The sequence below is a fragment of the Poecilia reticulata genome, unplaced genomic scaffold, assembly GCF_000633615.1.
Source record: "Poecilia reticulata strain Guanapo unplaced genomic scaffold, Guppy_female_1.0+MT scaffold_624, whole genome shotgun sequence".
Classification (NCBI taxonomy): Eukaryota; Metazoa; Chordata; class Actinopteri; order Cyprinodontiformes; family Poeciliidae; genus Poecilia; species Poecilia reticulata.
In genome coordinates this window covers 172-10914 of record NW_007615374.1, presented here as the reverse complement: position 1 = coordinate 10914, position 10743 = coordinate 172, and the positions used below count along the sequence as shown (strand labels likewise).

The 10743-nt window shown below is 37.6% G+C and overlaps 1 protein-coding gene across 1 annotated transcript; it reads left to right on the top strand.

Moving 5' to 3' along the window:
- Positions 1-43: 43 nt before the first annotated feature.
- LOC103461116 (coiled-coil domain-containing protein 148-like) lies at positions 44-10466 on the top strand (the record flags this gene model as incomplete). Its single annotated transcript, XM_008403448.2, has 5 exons — positions 44-195; positions 3269-3364; positions 4408-4589; positions 4934-5072; positions 10200-10466. Coding segments are annotated over 5 exons (821 nt in total), but the record flags the coding sequence as incomplete, so codon positions are not given.
- Positions 10467-10743: the final 277 nt, after the last annotated feature.

The following is a 10743-nucleotide window of genomic DNA, read 5'->3' as shown; positions in this document are numbered from 1 at the left end:
TATATATATATATAGTTCATGGGTATATATTTTTGCTTTTCAGGACAATCTCTTGAAAGGGAACGGAAAGCATTCAGAATAGCTACTGTTGTGCCTCTGTATCAGCTCAAAGATGACCTGTGCATCAGGCTGGGCAAGATGAAGGATCAGCAGCTCAATGACTGCATGTCAGACTGGGAACAAGTAAAGCAACAGGTATGTCTCAGATGTGACATGAAGATACAACTGGATGTCTGCAGTTTAGTCACAGCAACCTTGAAAAAGACTGGCTTTACAATATCTGTATTTACCACAGAATGGCAAAATTTCTTAACAGATTGAAAAAAGATTTTTGTCTATCAGTTAAATAAAGTAAAATTGATTTTAGCAACTTTTGGTTTTATATGGYTGTATTTATTTACCCGGTCCGTACACTGCATTTTGGAGACATATTGATTCTGCTGGTAGAAAGCTGTCCGTCCTATACATCCAGCAAAGTTCAGACTCTCTCTTTTTCACAAACTGAACTCAACTTGTGCACAGGAGTAACTACTCATGAAACCATTCATGAAACTGTTGTTGTTGCTGTTGTTGTTTTTTAGCTATTTACAGTCCTAAAGTCATAATTTTTTTGTTTGAGTCCAAAGAGCTTGTGGTTGGCTCTAGAGATGAATGGCGGGCTTAAGGCGCAAGGAATGGTTTTTAAAGACACACCACTTCAGACCAGACATATTGTCGACTTTGTGTTGCTACCTGTTTCGTTCACATGGGCTCCCGTTCTCTTGTTAGCTGACTGCTCACATAAAAACGCAGCCAGTTTGACTCCTTCTTTTTAAAAAAGGAAGAAAAGTTGCTATGCAAGTAAGCATCTCTTTCTCACTCTTTTAGAATGAAAATTCAAAAGTCTAGAAATTTTCAAATGTTATTAGAATTGAGTGATATACTTTACAGCATACAATCGGTACACTTTGACCTTATTGGTTGGTTAATCATTTCAGACTGAAAGTGTATGACATGCCTGGTATAGTTGGTTTTAATGGACAAAATCAGTTTTTGATACGAAGAGGATGTTACTAATTACAAAATCCATTAATTCTGTTGCATGTCCAGTGAAACCTTAGTTCTTAGAATGGTCAGACCCCACAATTTTTATGGGATCTGTATTTCTCTACACTCAAATGATATGCTTAGTGATCATATTGAACATTTTACTTATTTCATAATACATTTTCATGCTTTAAGCAGATATTAAACATAAAAATTTTTTTTTTATATATTTTCTTTCTCCAACTCTTCTCCTACTTACACACCAAATACTATTGTATGAATATGTACGTCATTCTTTGTTCAGTTTCTTTAAATCATGTACCTCTGTCTCATATTACCATTCATGACTATATGATGAATGAAATTTGCAAGGTTAAATGTAATGTCGTGCAACATGGCAGAATGCTATTTGCAGGCACTGTGTGTGAAATTAAAGTTGACAAAAATTTAATCAGTGATGTACCCTGTGATGAAATTTWAAAAAAATAGTTATCATAAATAGAAGGTATTGGCCATGCACCTAAATTATAGAGGCTAAAGGGAAGCATATTAAATTCCTGTATCAGGACTATGGCTTACAAAGGTCTTTGCAGATGTCTTGTTRCGTCTACAAATGTCAGTATATTTTATGGATTTTATCTAATGGACTAACATAAAGTAGTGCAGAATAAWAAAGCAATATTTGATCTGTCTTTACTCTGATATGTCTTAATAAAATCCAAACCGTTGCAATCAGAAGTCATCAAATCAATGAAGTTCAGCTATATGTAATTTCCTGTCTGTATAAATCCACCATTAGAGAGGACCATTAGAGGGCAGTAGTGAGCAAACACCATCATGAAGATGAAGGAACACAATGGAGTAAGGTTATATAATACCTCAAATATTTGGGCATTTCATTGAAGACTGTTTTGCCTATCCTCTGAAAATGGAACGAGTAAGACAAACTACCAACTTATGACTGTCCATCTGAACTGGGCAACTGACAGGCTGGACAGAAACATAACATAATTTCCATAGTGAAGCATGGCAGTTGCAGCACCCTGCTGTGAGAATGCTTTCTTTAGGAAGAACAGACCAATTGGTAAGTGTAAGATGACAAGATAGAGTTAAATACAAGACAATACTAAAATATAACCAGTTAGAGACTGCTAAAAACTTGAAACTATGGTTAACCCCTTCTTGCAGAGCAACAACACAAACCATAAAGCCAGAGCTACCATGTGATGAATTAGATAAAGGATTTATGAGAATAAATGTCAGTTGTAGCCATCTGCTGTCGTTTCAATCTGATGGAGTTTCCACTTTTTTGCAAATAATGTTGAGTAGGTTGATAGGTAACCAAGACAGGAAGAGACATAACCCAAAAGACTAGTGGCTGTAATTACTGAGAAAAGTGGCTTTAAAAGGCTTTACTGAACAGATATACATATAATTTTTATTTGGAAAATATTTGGAAAACCACCTGTTATTAATACACTGCGATACACTATTTTCAGTCTATTATTTAAAAAGAAATTCTGATTGAAAAATGATACATTTTGATAAAATGTTGTTTATCGTTCAGTAGTACTTTTGCGAGGCACAGATAGAAATGGGTGCATTTAACCTAAATGGTAAATTGACTAAATGTAAATATTGTTTTTTTAATTAACCAGTTCTTTTGCATAGCTCTGTTATCCATATACCTGTAGAAAACTTGGGGTTCAGTGTTAAGGGCACTCTGACATGTGGAAGCAGCTGGAATTGAACTCAGGATCTTCCGGCTGCCAGATGACTTCCATGGAGCTCACTTAAGACTTTTGAATTTGTTCAGTATTTATACAGTCGGAGCTGTCGACACCATTTGGGTATTCCCTCCCACGGCCAAACAACTGAGCAAATCAATGCAATTTATGAATATTATCTTCTTGTAATTTCTCCCTCATGACAGAAAAATACGACCCATTCATTCTCTCTGTTCTAAGAGTCTGTTTCCATTCGAAGAACATAAGTGTATGAATCATTTTAGAAAACAAGCAGTTACTAATTAGGTCCCATCAGTGAATCGTTCAATCAGTTTTTCCAATTCTCAATGAGTAGAGGACTAAATGTGGAATGATTTAAGCTGAGAAGTCTCCTTTTAAACACTGTTACTAAACTAATGATTAGATTGAGTTGCGCACCTAATCAATGTTTTTATTGACTGCATGAATAAAAATAAATCACCAACATTTTCTATGTGTCACTCTTGAATTGCCAGATCAATTCTGTGAAAGACCAACAAACGGATGTAATTGCAAAGCTTAATGCAGAGTACCAGGACATAGAGCAGGAGATCAAGGACCTTGGCTTTGAGGTATGTTTATTACTGCCTGTTAGGCTGTTTAATTGATCGCCATTTTCCATTCTGTGTATACTTTACATTTGCTGGACAGCAAGTGAAATTTGACAAATTTCAGAGTTTTGAAAATGTGGACAGAATTGGACATATAAAACAGTATGAAAAGAATATTAAGGTTTTCCAACAATTGACACGCTCACATTTACAGTGAAAGAGAGCTTGTTGTGATTGTGACCCATCAGCCCGGGCTGATCACTCCATCAGACCAACAATAAATTATAACCACATGATTATTCACCTTTCAAAGTTTAATAATGTATTTACTATGCAAAACGTGGAACTTTGAAAATTAAATCTGGGAAAACATTGTAAACATACTAAATTAATTGTTATTGTACAGAACTGTAGATTTAGGTAGGCCACTGAAGGCAGGTAATGGCATTTTTCACAATATGTTACTAAAACTATGTTTTATTTCAGTTCTTATGTTTTTCTCCTCTTGTTGGATTTTAGGTTCAATTTAGTTATTTTGTTTATTTGTGGATGAAAGGAGGTAAGTCATGTGATGAGACTTAAATGATTAGGCAAATTTATTAAAATTGGATTTACTAATTAGTAGTCATTTTAATTTTTTTGGGCTAATCTTGAAATGAGATTGGAGAAAAAAGTGCTTTGCTTTGTTCTGTAATTCAGGACACATTATTTTAGTTTCACATTCATGACAGTTTTACACTGCATCAAAGAGATTTTGCTAATTAATGGCACTGTTCTTCTTTTTTTTTTCTTTTTTTTTTACAATTTCATTTTTGGAGAATATTTCCACTGTTAATTAAAAGAATGTTTGCATCTGAAAAACCCATTCTTCCTGTTACAGTAGTCAAATGGGTTAAAATTTTCGAAAGCACATATTCAATTTCTTATTTTCCTTTTTTTTTAAAACCTAAAAAAAAAGAATACAGCTAAATGTATCTAACTATACAAACATTAACATACTTGGACATCATAAAAATATGTAATTGAACATAACATTAGGTTGATTTCATTTTTTTTCTTTTCAGAAATACTATATTGGTACTCCATATATTGTGGTGAGACCAGAAACCATTCCTGAGGAGGTTTTGAATGCAGATTGCCCTTATCCAGAGCTGAAGGACTCGCTGATCCAGGCCTTCCAGTCCCTCTCAGAGAGGTTCCAGGACAAATTCCAGAGGCTGACGAAGCAGCTGCAAGAAAATGACACGTAGGTACAGTTGTACTGTTTTTTTCTGATGTGAAATAGGTTTATCAATCTAACTGTTCTGATTCTGATCCTGTTCACTTCTTATTTGGTAAATATGTGGAAATGCAGAACTCGTTGAACTCCACAGAATAAAGTGAAGCACGTCTGTACTGACATTGTGACTTTTCTCCATGTTATGCTGCTGATTAAGACGAGGTTTTCTCCTCAGGTGGTTGATTATACAAATCTGCTTAATACTTTATACTGTCTGGTACAGTAGCTTTTTTGTACTAGTGCAGTGTTGCAATTTATGTGTTGGTGCTGTTTGAAGTAGGAGTGGTATTTCTGTGTTAAACTTGTTTCAGGTTCTGTGACTGGAGTCCAGACGACCATCAACGTTTCCAGTTCACAGCGTCTCTGTACACTCATGATGTTCCGAACTACAAAGCACTTTGCATTGACATGCTGCAGAGACAGTTCCCTGACAGGACACGACTCGAACTGGTTAGTTTTTTTAAAAATATCTACCTAAAGAATACTGCCGAGTTCATTTGGGTTCCGATCCGATCCCATTATCTCAATTTAAATACAATTTTGATTTTCATCTCAATTCAGCCAAAGTTTGGATTATTTGCATTTTGACCAGCTCTGCCAATTCTTCAACCTCTGCAAAACTGTGAGGATGTTATGAACTTCGGAATATTGCTTTTGTGCTTATTTTAGGATTTGTCAGTATTTGCTTTTCATATTTCATATTTTCATGATTCTTGAGATGTATTTTTATTTAGACGGTCTCTAGTTATGGTTCTTCAATATTTTAAACTTCAAATTTCCCACTCGTGGTGTTAATAAAGAATAATATTTTAGTTCTTATCTATTTTGTCTCCTCAACTGGTTGTGAATCTTGATCATTTCTCCTGTTGGGTTGTGTCTTGGGATTGTTACATTTCTACTTCCTTGTTTCCCATGTTTCCAGTGTATTCTTACAACCATTTTCCCCCATTTGTTGTCGGAAGTGGGAAATTTCCCATCTCCCAGTCTGAAAAATCCACTGGAAAACCCTCCAAAGTTTACTTCCTGTTGGAAAAGTGGTAGTTTCAGTAGTAAACTGTGGTGGAAACATGTAAGATTGCATCCGGCAACTCTAAAATTAACAAATGAACTGTGGTGTTTGCTTATAGAAAATATAACATAGAACAATAGGTATTGTAAACAATGCCGACTTGAGCCTTGCTATGTTGAAAGCCTGACTTCACCAGCTACGTTAGCAGTTACGTTAACCCGGCTGTTATGTCAAACCGTGTTCCGACTTCAGAGGTAACTGAAATACAGCATCAGTTCAACTTCAGATACTTGACTTCCCTCACATCTGCACTCAGTTTCTAATCAATCACCTTCTCCTTGTTCAGCAATCAACGCTCCTGCATAAAAATATCTCAGTCAGAGAGCTATTTTTCATGTCCTCCTGCAACCTGTCTGTTTCTATGCAATTCCTGTGTGGTGCATTAATGTGGAGTCACACCTGCACTTTGGGTTTTTCCCTTATTTTTAAGTAAACCTTTAACTTTCACCTCCACCTCACAAAGGGGCCGCCACGTCTTGTGCCTAATGTATCCTGTTGCAAATAATAATAATAAAAAAAGTTACATAACCTGCATTTATAATTTTTACATATTGATGCAGCCATTTGCAGATGCCACTCCCTCAACCCTATCCTGACCCACGCTGTCAGAAGCAGCCCTCCAGTGTGAGTCCCAGTCTCCCTGATCAATGTAGCTCAGCACCCTGAACTGAGATAAGCCTAGACAATGATCCGCTCAGCACGCTGCAGGATGTGCCATGTCACACACTGTGGACGGCTGGCTCTAGCCACCGCCTCGTATCGCCATGACAACCGCCAGGCCCTCTCTCTCTCCCCTTGCCCGCACCCAGAGACCTGTCGTCATATCAGTTCCAGCTGGGTACCGCATTTAGAGCTGTGATCATTCAGCCTCGGGGGTGTTGCGAGAAGGGAGGAGACATGTCTTTCACTGCGCTCTGCACTTTCCAGCTCTGACTCCACCTAATTCAGCTATTAGTCATAATTAAACTGGTTTGCTAATCAGTGTGGGCATAGATTKATTTTGTGAAACCCCTCTGATTATATGTATTGATGATAGTGTGGTATCAGGGTTCTTTTTAAAAAAAAAAAAAAGCCTTTAATTTATGTAATTTAGAAAGACTTTTTTCTGACATTGGGGAGAAAATGAATAGATCAGTATCCATAAACCTCTACAGGTGATTGTTTAGTTCTATGAGTGTGTTTGGCTATGTTCAATAAACAACGGCTTGCAAAACTATTCACACCCCTCGAACTTCTACTGTGAACATTGGTAAACAAACACCATCATGAAGACCAAGGAACGCAGCAGACCGTTCAGAGACAAAGTTGTAGAGAACATTGAAGCAGGCTTTAATAAGTAAAAAATGGAAAAAAATGTCAATCTTTAGAAAAACCCGCAGTTTATGTATAATACATAGCACATGATGAAGATTTGCATTTTGCGAGTGTATTGCTGACCTAAGGTTGAACCAATCTCTGAGGTTTTATTGTCAGGTGATTTGACTCAGGCTCACTTTGTCAAGAACTCCCTCTGCTGGATGGGGTATTTCATTGTCTTTCATATCATAAGGTGTCATATGCAAAATTTTATCAGACTTTCTGTGATCGACCAAGTTAGGCAGAAGGTAATAAATGTGTTTCCACCACAGCTTACTACTGGAACAGAATCCTGGAAGACAATTTGTTTCTGTCGGCACAAAAACTATGGCTTTGGAGAGACTTTTTTCCTCCCCCCAGTGAAACAATGTAAAACATCCAGCTAAATCTACACAGAATGGCTATGCAGAAAAAAAGGTGGATGTTCTGGAGAGGCCCAGTCGAAGCCCTTCTCATTTTTGCTGTTTCCCACAGCAGCTAACTGGATCATTAATGGCTTTGTAATTTTCCAATTTCCCATAAAGTGCATATTTTTTAAGGTACATGGCACATTATGGTTGAGATTCTCCCATCTCAGCTGTAGCTCTTTGTAGCTCTTCCAGAGTTAACATGGGCCTCTTGGTTGCTTTTCTGGTTAACTCTTGCCCAGCCTGTCAGTTTAGGAATACACAATCCATATATTCCCATCGGTTTATGGGAATATATGTCCTATGAATCCATCATCTTTATATGATGGATTTAACAGCGCTTGGGGCACTATTTAAACTTTGAATATTGTTTTATATGCTGTTTGTTCTCTGATTACTCAATTAAACATCTAAGACCTTCACAGGTGAGTTTTTTTAAATAACGCTTGGGTGTCTTCTGACAGAAGGTCTAGGGTATTAGTATAAAAGGAGTAATCATAAATGCAAGTCTTGTATATTTGTAAAAAAAAAAAAAAAGTTAAAACCATGTGCGATTCTCTTTTCTCCTCACTATTATGCGCCTCTTTGTGTCACATAAATCAATTCTTTGTATTACATAAAATCCTAATAAATTATGTTCAGTTTATCAGCTGAAAGAGAATGTCCACGGAAAACTTTGACGAGGCACTTTGTGCTTCTATATATATTTTTGGATTCTGTTCTCTCATTCTTTCTGTTTTCTGGACAACTAAGACATCGAGGGTGCAGCAGACTCTCACAGATGAAACGTGGATCACTGAAGCAAAGTGTTGCCACACTTCAAGTGTGTAGAGAAGGCTCCGTACAGCTCGATGCATCCTTATGCCATAACTGACCTCGGTAGACAACCTGTATGCAGAGACACAGAGAGGCTGCACATAGACCATGTGTCTTTATTCTAATTTGTGTTGTTGGGTTAATTTATGTCTTCGTGCTCACTGCATCTAGAAACAYGGGTTAAAACAGGTATGGTGAAGGAGAGGGCAAGAATGAAGAATAAAAAGGTGGATCTCTGAAACTTGCACATTAATAAACAAGATTCGCTTGACTAATCCTGCCACTTCTGTTGCAACGGCGGGTCTGTCAGCTCACTCATTTTCAATAAAACCAGTCAGCCGTCTAATGCCTTCACACCGTCAGTTAGCTGCTATTAGTCCATAGATGAATATCATTCCCTCTGTTCCAATGAGGCAGCCAAGTGGTGCAGCCTCTGAGTGTGCTGACACAATGATGAATAGCTACGGGCAGTCCTCACACCGAAAAGAACTGTTTTCCTTCAGAACATTTCACAGCCAGGAGAGAGGGATGGTCTCATACCCCTGCAGAGCTAGATCTGGCACAAAGATGTCCCTGTAGTAATGCTGCCTTTAGTGTAGACAGTGTGTCACGCAAGAATGTTTGTGAAATTCTTGCAACGCGTCATAAATTTGGTGCATAATGCAGAACAAGTAGGATTTGGCTGCACTGACTCAATTTTTATCGTCTTCTTCAGCATTATTTTAAAAAATCATATATCATATAAGAATACTCCTTGTGTTCTCCCATGTTATTTGCTCTCTTCTTGTTTCCTCTTTTTTTGTGTTACCTTTGCTTTAGATTATCCAGACATTTTTCATATTGGACAAAGATAACCTGTGTAAAATGATCTAAACCAAACATTCCCCCCCTTAAATTAATAGAGTAACTAAACTCTCTTAAATTTCTCCTGCTGTTTAGATAGAACATGTCTGGCAACATGAGGTTGGCTAAAAGCTCACAGAAAGACACGTGTCATGACAAAATCTAAAGAAATTCAAAAACAGATTTAAGCCTGGAACAACGTCTAAAATACTCCAGGCTTCATTTACTGYGGTATAATGTCAGCATTCATGATTCAACGACAGGACACTGGACAAAATTGGGAGAGCTTTTTTATTAAAAACAAAAAAAGGACTCTAGTCCCTTGTCATGAAAAAACTTCCTGATGATCCCCAATTTCTTTAATAAAGCATTCTCTGSAATAGAGATGCATCTGGTGTAAAGCTCRACAGTATTTATATTTAAAAAAACAAAAGCATCATACAGTCAAACATTGGGGTCATTCAATCAAACCAATCGCCTTTATACCATCAGGTGGATTTAGTTACAGTGAAGAGGGTCAGTATTCTTTCCAAAAACACACAATAAATGTAATTACGACACAATTAAAAGTGACTCTGTGCTCAATACTTTAAAATATCAATTGTGTAGAACAGCATTGCTGCTTAAGGATTTGGACCATTTGATTGATGGAAGGTCTGGCACAGAACATCCAACCAGTTTGTCAACCTGTTGTGTTCAAGTGCAGCAGGAAATTATCTAAAGTACACAAAAAAAACACCTCTCTGGCTGCAAAACGTGAAGTGAAGGTTTTGGGGTGGCCTAGGTGAAGTCCAAAATTCCTTCATAGTGATGGGAAAGTACAACAACCTTTAAATATTGTTATTCCAAACAGGTGGGAGCAGAACCAGAGGGTGAATACTTTTTTTTTTTTTTACATAACCTGTTATGAATAGGTTATCTCAATAAATGAATGAATTTGAAAATWGTTTTTTTGCATTTATTTAGGTGGATGATCTGAAAACGTTTACATGTGACAAAAACACACATGTCCATGGCACAGATAAAGTTTAAACATGAACACGTTTAGAAAAGGTCTCATATCAGTTTTCCTTCTTTTGATCTCAGTTGCAACACGGACGTAGCTGCGACATGCATCGATTCATCCAGAAACAAATAAGAGTCGTGACCCACCAGTGGCAGCGAGACATGCATGAGCTCCTGGACAGGGCCCTGGACACGCTGCAGGAGGCGAAACACGCCCACCAGGAGGAGCTGGAGCACCACAGAGACCGCCAGCATCAGCAGGACATCTGCCTGCATCTCAGAGAGAAAGTTGGTGTCTCTTTTACTTTCACCTCTTGRTCGCCCTGTGATTAGCACACATCTGTTAGTGTGGATACGATGAAGATTATTTATCGCAACGCTTAAAGGATTATGCACATGACATATCCTTTGTAAGTGTCGATGTGATGGTATGAGGCGTGAAAGAGATCGTGAAGGGAGCCTTGTTCGACTGCCTGCTTGTGCATCGTATATCTGTTGATGAGGCTGTATATAATGCAGGGCTGCCTGACAGCATCTCTTGCTTTAGCTGCCGCTTGGGATCGACTGTGAATGCAAACAAGCTAATAAGGATGGTCTGCCGAACATGATGCTGCTGTCTCCGAGG